This window comes from Oryctolagus cuniculus, chromosome 5 (assembly GCF_964237555.1).
Source record: "Oryctolagus cuniculus chromosome 5, mOryCun1.1, whole genome shotgun sequence".
In the NCBI taxonomy this organism is placed as follows: Eukaryota; Metazoa; Chordata; class Mammalia; order Lagomorpha; family Leporidae; genus Oryctolagus; species Oryctolagus cuniculus.
This window is the reverse complement of record NC_091436.1, coordinates 102,250,738-102,263,461: the sequence shown is the minus strand read 5'-3', so window position 1 is coordinate 102,263,461 and position 12,724 is coordinate 102,250,738. Positions and strand designations below refer to the sequence as shown.

The 12,724-nt window shown below is 37.4% G+C and overlaps 1 protein-coding gene across 15 annotated transcripts in view; it reads left to right on the top strand.

Moving 5' to 3' along the window:
- FAM135A (family with sequence similarity 135 member A) overlaps positions 1 to 12,724 on the top strand; it is a 125,822-nt gene that overhangs the window by 57,664 nt on the left and 55,434 nt on the right. For 12 of the 15 annotated variants that reach the window (XM_070073900.1, XM_070073902.1, XM_008263090.4 and 9 more), the window contains 5 exons: positions 5,599 to 5,738; positions 5,845 to 5,915; positions 6,648 to 6,821; positions 10,815 to 10,941; positions 11,609 to 11,762. In XM_070073900.1, the coding sequence (XP_069930001.1) occupies positions 5,599 to 5,738; positions 5,845 to 5,915; positions 6,648 to 6,821; positions 10,815 to 10,941; positions 11,609 to 11,762 (666 nt within the window). Of the gene's footprint in view, positions 1 to 5,598; positions 5,739 to 5,844; positions 5,916 to 6,647; positions 6,822 to 10,814; positions 10,942 to 11,608; positions 12,722 to 12,724 lie in introns of all 15 variants that reach the window. The other 3 variants (XM_051855525.2, XM_008263094.4, XM_051855524.2) reach the window with 2 other exon arrangements.

Below are 12,724 nucleotides of genomic sequence, written 5' to 3'. Positions count from 1 at the left end.
ACCGTCACCCATATGGGATGCCGGCACTGTGCCACAGCACCAGCCCCAGAGATTGTTAACTTTTTTAAAAAGCTTTAAATCTTGATGTCAGTGAGGAAAGAGGTAACTTTAACTGAAGGTTAATTATTGTTCTTCATTTCAAAGCAATTTAGAATTACTTATTTTGTGCAGAATTTCTTACTCTGGTGCTAGAGTCCCTTTTAAGGCATTCTCTTAAGCACTCTTCTTTTTTTCTGTTTGAGCATTTCTAGCATTCTGACTCAGTTAATACTGTATATGCTGATAGAGCCAGTGGGACTTACTGAAGAATGGGATGTGAGGCATGGAAGAAAGAAAAGGATTAATAAGGATCATAGAAGTAGGAAGAGCCAGAATCCAAATTTAAACACAGACAGTCTGGCTCCATTGTCTGTGTGTTTAACTTTTGTATTATACTGCTTCTTGATGAGAAATAAACCAGAAGAAATGAGAGAGAGAGAGAGAGAGAGAGAGGGAGAGAATACGAGAAAAAAAGAGAAAGGGAGGAAGGAATGAAGGGAGGGAGGGAGGAAGGAAAATTGGGTGATCCATAAAGTTAGGAGCAAAATCACAAGATTGTGGTGAACACAAAGTAAAGATTTGTTCCAAGAATGAGAGAATGTGTAACTGTGACAGGTGCTGATTATAAGTCTAGTAAGATGAGATCTGAGAACTGACTGTTGGATTGAACAAGCAGAAGTCATTAGTGTCCATGACAAGATAAAAGGCTTGTTGAGATGTGGATTAAGTATTGCTATGTAAAACTTTAACTACAACTTAATTTAAAACAACAAAACAGTTTCTTTGTGTCAGTGATTTAGCTGGATAGCTCTGGCTTAGGGTCTCTCATGAGGTTGTAGTCAATTACTTCTGCTACATTCATTCACACAAATCAACCATTACTTCTGCTGTATGCACACAGATCAACCCTGGACTTTGTAGGAGAAAGTTATGCAAGAGTGTGAATTCCAGGAAGTAAGAATCACTGGCAGCTGTTTTGTAGACTGTCACTGGTGGCCGTTTTGTAGACTGGCTATCACCAAATGGACTAATGAGAGATGAATTATAGGTACTAAATGCCAAAGACTCTTTTGAGGAGTTTTGCCAGAAAGGAAAGCAGTGAAATAGGGAGTTTGTCCTGATAGGTGCAGTGGTAGAACTTAACAGAAATTCTGATTATTTTTGTTTTCTCATGAAATAAGAAACAAAGGTATCAGTCTGATGGCTAGGATTGAGAAGAAGAAAAAAAAATATGAAATGGTCATTTAGGAATGTGGGAATAAAGTGGATTTGGAAAATATAGTGTGATTGCTATGCAGCCTAGGGACTCACTTAAGATTAGTGGTCATGAATTTAAAGTATAGCCAGTCAGAATACTTAGATATTTTTCCCCAGGCACAATCAGCTATGAGTAAAAGTATGGATTAGGCAGAGAGCTGCATTTATCAAGGCTGGGATTGATCTAGGCCACTATGACAAAACAAGAGTAGCATATGTCTTTAATAGGAAGTAAGCAAGAGTATGTGGTTATGATGGATCATAGGATTTAAGGAAGAAATTGAGAACTTCAGAGAAAATAAAGGGATAATAGTAAAGAGTATGATTCATAAAAACTCCTCAGTGGATTCAAAGGATTTTTGAATTTGTGGTAGAGTAAGCAAGCTGAAAAGATTGGAGGTATGAGAGGAGGAGTTGATTGAAATTCACATTACAAATGAGTTACAGTCCTGCATAACATGAAAGTCTAGGAAGTGACCCTAGGGGTAAGGAACTAAGGAGGACTGGAGGGCAAGAACACATAAGGAGAGTTAGAAAAAGAACCTAGAAAGTCAAGGATTAGAAGGTTTATCTACATAAGCTGTTGAATTCACTAAGAGGAATGACTAAAGTAGTTTTGGAGAAAGTAATGAATAAGGAAACAGTACCTTCAAGAAATGAAGGCTTAAAGAAAAAAAAAGGACAAAAAAGAAAGGAAGGCTGTCAGAGGTTTGTAGAGACTGCAAACGTGAGCAAGATGTGGAGTTGTCCTGAACTGCCTGATCACATGAGCTCAAAGCTACTGATGGAGGTGGTTTCCGAGATGCCATAGAACATCTGAAAGCATCAGTACGAAACAAAGAAGCTCTAACTCATCAGTAAAAGGAGTATAGAGGAGGAAACAGCTCCAACCGGAGTGAGAAGCAGCCTTCCTAGGGAAGAGCAAGTAGAGAATCCATTGTTTGAATGTTTTAAATAAAATGTGCTTTTTTTTCTTAAAGATAGTGCCAGTTGTCCCATGACTCCTGCCTGTAAGTGACTGTTCTGAGATCTGTTTCTCCAAGTAGTAAGGGAGACTTTGAACTTTGACTTTTTTGTGACCATGATACCAACCTTGAGAACGCAGCATTCATATTACATCCTTTTTTAAAAAAAAATTTATTTTATTTATTTGAAAGACAGAGTTACAGAGAGAGGTGGAGCCAGAGAGAGAGGTCTTCCATCCGCTGGTACACTCCCCAGATGGTCACAATGTCTGGAGCTGCGCCGATCTGATGCCAGGAGTCAGGAGCTTCTTCCAGGTCTCCCATGCGGGTGCAGGGGCCCAAGGGCTTGGGCCATCCTCTACTGCTTTCCTGGGCCATAGCGGAGAGCTGGATGGGAGGAGGAGCAGCCGGGACTAGAACCGGCACCCATATGGGATGCTTGAGCTTCAGACCAAGGCATTAACCCGCTGCACCACAGCGCCGTTCCCTATATTACATCCTTAAGCCATGAGTGTTCAAGCTGGTTATGCTTTTATGCTTTATACTTATTACCATTGCTGGATAGGATACTTCTGGAAATCGCCTTACTCCTAGATGTGTGTTATGACCTGTGGACTAATGACAGATTGAGTGATATTGACCTTTAGATGTGTGCCTCGAATATATATATATATACACATTGAGTGGTATTGATCATTGAATAATAAAGTATATTAAAAAGAAAACAAAAGATTTATCTTTATTTGAGGTTAGAGTTACACAGAGAGAGTAGAGGCATAGAGAGAGAGGTCTTCCATCCGATGGTTCACTCTCCAAGTGGCCACAGTGGCCAGAGCTGTGCCGATCAGGAGCCAGGAGCTTCCTCCAGGTCTCCCACGCGGGTGCAGGGGCCCATGGACTTGGGCCATTCTTCTACTGCTAGCCCAGGCCATAGCAGAGAGCTGAATTGGAAGAGGGGCAGCCGGGACTAGAACCGGCGTCTATACAGGATGCTGGCGCTTCAGGCCAGGGCTTTAACCCACTACGCCCCACCACCAACCCCAAAATGTGCTCTTTCTATAGAGGAAAATTTCTTCCTTTCCTCAACTCTTCCCTGAAATATTCAGAAATTGAGTTTCTGACCCCTTGTGTTTCCCTTCCCTTTATTTTTGAAGCATTTCAAACTTACAGAAAAGTTACAATATAAAGAACTTTTTCTTCTTGATGTTTTAAAAGTAGTTTTTCAACATTTGTATACACTTTCTCTGATGGTTAAGAAAACTGGCTTCTATTATCCTGAGTCTATTTTTCTTATTTGACCAACTCCTTATATGTGCCAGTCTCCTGTCAGTGCTCCTTCTCCTTCATGGATGCTTCCCTTGTTCTACTTTGACTCATCTCAGGCCACTTTATGTTCTTTTGTGGATACGCTTCTTACCTGACTTGGATTCACCAAGGTCTTGTGCCAGATCTTTCTTCAGGTGTGTCCTCACCTTACTTAGACTCCAGTAGAGTGTCAAGCTGCCTCTCTCAACCCTTCTACCCCCATCTGCATGTGGAAATGTTCTCATTACTTTGGACTCCCATACCCTTCACCAAGCCACTTCTCTGCAAGAACACCCTTACTTGGGTTCCATCCCCCAAGGCTTATATGCCCTACCATTCACTTTCTCTCCTTGTCTTACTTTGGCTCCAGTATCTTACTCTCAGTTACCCCTTCAATTAGGTTGCCCTCCTCACCCTGATCAGCTTTTGACACTTCATTCCAAGCTGCCCTTCTTACTCACATGGACTGTGACATCAGGCTGCCACCCAACATGGACACATTGCTTTCTTCAGCTGGGCTCTGATATGCCACTTTTGGTTCCAAGGCTGCCTTGCTTGTTCTCTACCTTGAATACTTAACAGTTTCCCTCAGTTGTTTCTCATGTAGTTTCTGGAAGATAGGGTATTAAGATGACAATAAGTGGACTATTGCAATGACCTGACATGACTGACCAAAGATAAACCAAATTTCACAAATTGAGAATGTGAACTTCCACAACACTGCCTTCACTTCAGATATCAGTAAAGTCCAGTAATCTACCATCTAACCTCACTTCTTACTACCTGGCTACAAGCAGATATTCCCATTATTCCCCCATGGGTAATAATTCACTAGAACAACTTAGCTAACTCCAGAAAGTGCTGTACTTGATACAGTGTCATTATAGTCAAAGGACACAAATCAGAATGAGCCAAAAGAGAAGCTGCATGGCGCTGGTCTGGGAGGGTCCTAGATGGGAACTGTTGTTTTCTCCCCATGGAGTCAGGATGCATTCCCCCTCCTATCCTTTAACATTGATAAGTAACAGTATGTATACAGGATATTTCCAACTGGGGACACTCAGTCACTGCAACATCCAGAGTTTTTATTGATGTTTCGTTATGTAGGCAAGATGATTTGAATCATCCACCACGGAGCAGTCTCCAGTCCTCCTTTCCTCTCTGGATATTGAAATTGCATCATCTGGCTAGGAAACAACTCTAATCACATGGTGCTCTTGTGGGTATAACCAGCCCCCATCTTGAATCATCTCCTTAGCATAAACTATCTAGGGGCAACCATGATTCAATTCATTATTAAACTATCAAAGTTCACCAAATATTTAGAGGCTACATCCCAAAACCTGGGGAAAATTTGGCTAGCCACATTTTTTATCCTGAGAGTTTAGAGCTTATTTCCTAGCAATCAGGACAAATACCAGCCAAATTCTTTGTGGTTCTTTTTTTTTTTTTTTTTTTTTTAAGATTTATTTTATAGAAACAGATCATCTATCTGCTGGCTCACTCCTCAAATGGCTGCAACAGCCAGAGCTGAGCCAGACCAAAGCCAGGAGCTTCTTTTGGGTCTCCCATGTGGGTGCAGGGGCTCAAAGACTTGGGTCACCTGCTGCTGCTTTGCCAGACTCATTAGCAGGGAGCTGGATTAGAAGTGAAGCAGCTGGGACTAGAACCAGCACGCATGTGGAATGCCTGCATCACAGGCAGCAGCTTTACCCAGTATACCACAGTGCTGGCTCCCCAGCCAAATTATTTACCATTCAGCTGTAGAAAACTGATATACAGACCACTTAAATATCTACTTATTTATCTTGCAAATTAAGGTAAGATATAAACTAATTTTGTAATTATAACTTATTCCATTTTATCAAAGAAATTAGTAAACTTTCAGAATTGTTCCAATACTATATAAAATAGTAATGCCCTCAGAATAATAATATATTCAATCTTAAAGTATTTTAAAGAAATGTATTAATTTACATACAGTATTGTACTTTGCCTTTTACCTGTCAATTATATATCTTATTTGTTTTAGGTATAACTTTAGCCTTTCCAGCTTCAGTTCATGATTCTCTGATTTGTAGTAAAACATTTCAAATTCTTTACAAAAATGAAGAGGTTGTTTTAAATGATGTTATGATCTTCAAAGTTAAAATGTTGTTGGATGAAAAAAAGGTAAGCATGTCCTTATATACATTTAGATACATTTTTTTGTAAAGTCTGAAGGCATATTTCTAAATTTCTATAAATATTCAAAAAGTATCTTACAATTTCTCTTCAGATTGAAGAAACTCTTGAGGAAATGAATTTTCTGTTATCCTTAGATCTACACTTCACAGATGGAGATTATTCGTAAGTAGATGATCAAACAAAAACTCCTTAGGTACTCAGGACTGTTGAAAATACACTGTGGCAAAAAAAATTACCTAAATCTCTCTGAGTGAGATCCCAGTGGAAAGAACAGGCCATCAAAGAAGGAGGTACCTTTCTCTAAAGTGAGGAGAGAACTTCCACTATGACTATGGCCTTGTCTAAATAAGATCAGAGTTGGTGAACTCAAGAGGTTTTCATAGCCTAGGCAACTCATGACAAGACCCTCGGGTGATTACTGACGTCATAAATAAGAGTGTCAATTGTTAACTCAACAACAGGAGTCACTGTGCACTTACTTTCCATGCAGGATCTCTGTCCTCAATGTGTTGTACAATGTGAATTAATGCTATAACTAGTACTCAAACAGTATTTTACACTTTGTGTTTCTGTGTGGGTGCAAACTGTTGAAATCTTTATTTAATATATACTAAATTGATCTTCTGTATATAAAGATAATTGAAAATGAATCCTGATGTGAATGGGATTGGAGAGGGAGTGGGAGATGGGATGGTTGAGGGTGGGAGGGAGGTTATGGGGGGAAAAGCCACTATAATCCAAAAGTTGCACTTTGGAATTTATGTTTATTAAATAAAAGTTGAAAAAGGCAAAAAAAATAAATTTTAAGTAATCTTTTAAAAAAATTAATTGTTTTTAATAGTTTAAAATACTAAATATTTCATGCTTACATGCAAATATGTTGTGTTTTTATAGGGCAGACGATTTGAATGCCTTGCAACTAATAAGTAGCCGAACATTGAAGCTGCACTTTAACCTCCATAGAGGCCTCCATCATCATGTTAATGTTATGTTTGACTATTTCCACCTTTCTGTTGTGTCTGTTACAATCCATGCATCATTGGTTGCACTACACCAGCCACTAATAAGGTAAACTTAACCAATACTTTGGTCATTACTAATGTAGTATCTTTGCTTAAAAGAATAAAATAATAAAAATCAAGAGTATGGAAAATTAGACTGATAAATTTTTTATGGAAGTTTGTGGTAATCTTTATCAATCCCAAATAATTTGACCAAGAAAAAAAATGTGACCTAGAAGTAACCATACAAAATTGTTAGTCTATACCTGTATTTTTGTGCAGTGCTATTCAGTTGCTGCTCATTCTCTGGAAAAATATATTAATTTTTTCCCTTAGTTTTTTTCTTTGTCTCTTTTGGATAGACTGATTTTACCTCCTTCACTCTATCCCCCACAGTAATTATTTCTTTGTAAGCTATTTGCCAGTTTTATAGATTCTTTTTATTAAGCCTTTTAAAATGATACCATGTAATATTCTAGCTTAAAAGTATATAATAATTTGAATTGTAATGTTTTCAGATAGTTGTTTTTTCTTTCTACTTCCATGGGGTGATAGGTTACCTTTTGTTAATTTAAGAATACAATTCAAGATCTTCAGTTCTTACAATGAAACATCATCCTTGTAGTATGGATTGACACATAAAAGCAGTATTTTATGTAAAACACCAAAATTTATTTGATTTCTGAAATGTAGACTTTATCTGATTGCAACAACTAATATAGAGATGATGTTTAAGGGATGTGATGGTAGGCTGATTTATCAGAACCTAAATTGGTCATTTTGCATAATTACCCTCAGAATTTGTAGAAACCCAACATAATTTAATATATTAATCACAAATAATGGCCTCCTGCAGATCTTTGCATTGTTTTAAAAACTAATTGAGAACCCTTTCCATTGTGTTGCTCCCTAATCTCTTACATAGAGATCATGTTGATCCAGTTCCATAAGAGCACGTGGCCAGGAAAAATATTTCTCCTGATTACTTGCTTTACCTTCTGTCTTCTATAGTGAATTTTTTTTTTTTTTTTTTGACAGGCAGAGTTAGACAGTGAGAGAGACAGAGAGAAAGGTCTTCCTTCCCTTGATTCACCCCCTAAATGGCCACTATGGCTGATGTACTGCACCGATCCAAAGCCAGGAGCTAGGTGCCTCTTCCTGGTCTCCCATGCGAGTGCAGGGCCCAAGCACCTGGGCCATCCTCCACTGCTTTCCTGGGCCACAGCAGAGAGCTGTACTGGAAGAAGAACAACTGGGAACAGAATCCAGTGCCCCAACCGGGACTAGAACCCGGGGTGCCGGCACCGCAGGTGGAGGATTGGCCAAGTGAGCCACGGTGCCGGCCTATAGTGAAATTTTTTACCAGTGTTTTGCCATCTTTGTTTTAGCTCTTAGACCTTTGAGAGGTTGTCCTCAGTTATGACAGCTTTTGTAAATGTGAAGGTATTTATTACATGTAATTCTATTGTAAACCTCTATAAAACTTTTTGGAAGTTCTGGAATAGGTTAGTATGTAATATGATTATAACTAAATGAAGCTAATTGTATAAGAAAATTTTTTTTTGCAATGTAACTTTAAAATAAGTAACATACAGTATTGCTTTTATTTGATTTATGTGTTAGGTTTTAATGCTAAAAGTTTGTCTTGTTACGAAATACATTACTGTAGTTTTCTGAATCTCTTCTTTTTGTAGTTTCAATAAGAATCCCTAATTAAACTGTTTTCATCATTCCTTTTAAAAAACTTACCAAGACTGTCTTTAAAAAACTGGCTGAGTTTTTCTCCTGAAGATTATGCAAACAGTTCATAGAACTCTTCACAGGTTATTAATGTTGCTTTCTAATGGCCTGGTTAAACAGAATGGTGATATTCACATCACTAATCCTAGTGGTTTAAATGTCTGCTTCCTCTTGCAACGTAGCAGTTTTTGCCACAGACTAATGGGAGAAAGGGGCAGCTCATCTCTTAGAAACCATGTGCTGGAAGAAGACATTTTTGGCTGGGAATCAAAGGCCAAGAGAATGAACTGTTGGCTGTGGTCAGTGACTGGAAAGGGAAACAAGGTGCCTGCAGCAGCTGAGGTTGCTGTTCTTTACCTTACAGCTGTGGGCCCTTGTCTCCCCTCTTTTGCTGCTGGAACTTAGCCCTGAAAGAAGCAGCATCTTTCCCTGACTTCCTCTGCCCATAAATGAGGAGTTGGAAATGGGGAGCAAGGGAAGGGGAAGGGAAAGCGTTTGCTGGTGGCCTGCTGGTAGAGGGGTCATGTCTGAGGGTCACTTTGCTCACTATTGCGCTTCAACAAGTTTTCCTGGTGTTCTCTTATCATAAATTTTTACCCTCTAAATACACGTAAACATTTTTAAGTGATAGCATTCCCTTTTAAAATGTCAGCTTTATATAAAACAGTTTCTATGGTCACCCCAACTATGGAGATTACATCAATTATTTGAAATAGATGGGTTTCATATTTCTTTCTTAGCCTGTGTTTTACATGTCTTATATTTGAATTTTTAAAGTGTAGCTTTTATGGCTCAATTTCCTTTTTTTTTTTTTTAAATCATTGTCCACTCTTTCACTCTATTTATTTATTTATGTATTTAAGATTTATTTTATTTATTTGAAAGACAGTTAACAGAGTGAGGTAGAGACAGAGAGAGAGGTCTTCCATCTGCTGGTTCACTCCCCAGATGGCCACAACAGCCGGAGCTATGCCGGTCCGAAGCCAGGATCCAGGAGCTTCCTCTGGGTCTCCCACATGGGTGCAGGGGCCCAAGGACCTGCAATCCCAGGCCATAGCAGAGAGCTAGATCAGAAGTGGAGCTGCCAGGACTAGAACCGGCACCTATATGGGATGCCGGCACTTCGGGCGATGGCTTTAACCTGCTGCGCCATGGCACCAGCCCCAGTGATTCAGTTTTCAAAATTATACTGAGCCGGTGCCACGGCTCACTAGGCTAATCCTCCGCCTTGCGGCGCCGGCACACCGGGTTCTAGTCCCGGTCAGGGCGCCGGATTCTGTCCCGGTTGCCCCTCTTCCAGACCAGCTCTATGCTGTGGCCCGGGAGTGCAGTGGAGGATGGCCCAAGTGCTTGGGCCCTGCACCCCATGGGAGACCAGGAGAAGTACCTGGCTCCTGCCATCGGATCAGCGCAGTGCGCCAGCTGCGGCAGCCATTGGAGGGTGAACCAACGGCAAAAGGAAGACCTTTCTCTGTCTCTTTCTCTTACTGTCCACTCTGCCTGTAAAAAAAAAAAAAAAAAAATTATACTGTAGCAAGTAGAATTTATCATTGACTTGTAACTCCCTTTTTTTGCTGGGGTAAAGATATTTTATTTTTGCAAGGCAAATTAATTTTGCTAAGGCTGCTTTCTGCTTAAGTCAACGTTGATTTACTTTCCTGTCTTTTCCCTATTTCTAAACTCCCAAACTGCCCAAATGCTTATAATTTTTTATGACCTTTAAACATTCAAAAAGAAATATACTGTTACTCTGTGGACTGTATGGAATGCTAAAGGCACTGTTTATACTAACAGAGGTAGTTTATGTAATGTATGATTGAAAGTATACCTTGAAACTTTATGAAAGTTGTCTCGATAGAGCTAATAGCTTTTTAGTGAAGAGAATTAAGGGGAAGAAAATCTTATTTTTGAGAAATAGTCATCAGAGAAATTTAGCAATTTTGCTACATTCAAGTAAGAGCTTTTTTATTTTAAATTTTGATAATTAGTTCTGACAGGATTCCAAATTAAAGTTAGATTCTTATTTGTTATTTAGCTACTCTGGATCCATTCTGTTTTGTCTTTAGAGTTCTTTGAGACTTTCTGAAACCCAGTCATAGAGAAATAATCTTAAGCATCTAGTTTTGGGTTTTAAAAAATATTTATTGAATTTTTTCTTAACTATTCAGATTATTAAAGATAAAATTAAGAATTCTTGTGCCTTCATAACCTTGCAAAACCCTTGTTTTTCTGTTCTTGTAAGATATTTTCTTTTATAAATATTTGACTTACATTTAAATATACTATTAAGACAGTAATAATGTAAAACTTACTCCTCCAGCTTTCCTCGCCCTGTGAAGACTACTTGGTTAAATAGAACTGCACCAGCACAAAACAAAGATTCTGTGATTCCTACTCTTGAAAGTGTGGTCTTTGGTATTAACTACACAAAACAGTTATCACCTGATGTAAGAGTTGAATATGTTTATAAATTACTTTTCTTTCTTATTTTGAAAGGAATATTTATAGTTATTTTATCTGTGGATGTAATTTCTTTCATTGTTTGAGCTCAGCAACTAATTACATATGATTTTTATAAATTGGTTTGTTCCAATTGACTATTATGAGAACTAACCTGATACTTCAACATTTTACAACATTTTGTACAAGAGATCTTTGACAGCTAGTTTCTTTTATTGACTTGTGCTGTCATCCCTTGCTTCCTTACAGACCTGGTAGAATTATTCCTAAAGAGCCTTTAAAGAACAATTGTTAGAATTGAAACCCAGCTTAGAGTAGCGCATGTATAGTTATTACTATCAAAGGAAAGGAGCAATATGCTATAAAAGCAGAGTGCTTGCCCTTTAGTCCAAATATAATATGAATCTCATGTGATTTTAAAAAAATCTTAATTTAGTCTGCTTTTTATTAAAAATTACTATAACTGAATTTATAGTGTTATTTGTTAAATTGTATGAATAATTCTAAAGTATTGCTGAATGTCATATATGTTTTAGAATAACTGTAACTGACAGATACTTTGGCATATGTTTTTTATTTTCCCAAGTTTCACGTGTAGTATTTTTAAATGTTTAGTTACTAACACTCTGTATCCTGAATCTGTTCTTTGTTTAGGGTTGCAGCTTCATCATTGCAGATTCCTTCCTGCATCATGCCTATCGGTTTCATTATACACTTTGTGCCACTTTGCTGCTGGCCTTCAAGGGATTGCACAGCTACTTCATTACGGTAACAGAAGAGATTCCCTCTTGTCAGAAACTAGAACTGGGTATGTTAAAAGTAGCCAGACCTATCATACATTTCAAGCCATTCCCTTCATTCTTAGATTGCTAGTCATCAGCTTCACCATAATTTTTCTATACTAAAACTATAATGTTCACATGATTCACTTTTGCTTCTTTATTTCTTCTTTTTCAAACTTTAATAATCACTTTATCCAATTTTTAAAATTTTTTCATTCTACTGAGAATTAACATGTTGGTGCTAAGTTTGAACTGAGTCTTTTGATAAATTTTTTAAAGAGAACATCTTAATATACTACTCCTCTTGATACTTAAGCAAGAAATATACTAGAAAACAAATGTAATTGCCTACAGAATCATAGGAAGGTAAATTAAATCGATACTTTCAGATATTTTACAATCTAAACAGAGTATAAATACTTGGGCCATTTTTATATACATTTGATTTTAAGATCTCTCAAATCTCTATTCCTTTTATTTTACTTTAGGGGATAATGACATTACTCAGTGGTTTAACATTTTGAGAAATTTTTAAATCATTAAAAAAACAAGCTTCAGTTTTAATCCAAATGTAGTATCTGCATATATGCTGCAGTTCATAATGAAAAATCATATTTCCTTTTTTATACCATTTGTATTTTGAAAAATGTTTTTACATATATCATTTCATAGAAGATAAATTGTTATGATTTTGTAAAACATGTTTTTATTCAGACTTTTTATGTTAGTTTGGAAGCTTTTATTTTCATGTATCAACTTATCACTAAAATACACATTTTACTGATCTCTTCAGACTACATTTTTTATTATATATTTGAATAGATCAGGAATCACTTTTCAAGTTTCACTTAATCAAAATTCTTTGTTTATAACTTTGTTCCTTATGATCTTTTAATAATATTCATGTACTTTGTAAAATAATCACTGTCAGTGAAAATAGTTATTGGGTTTGAGATTAATTAGGCAATTTTTATAGTTGTTTTAGGTG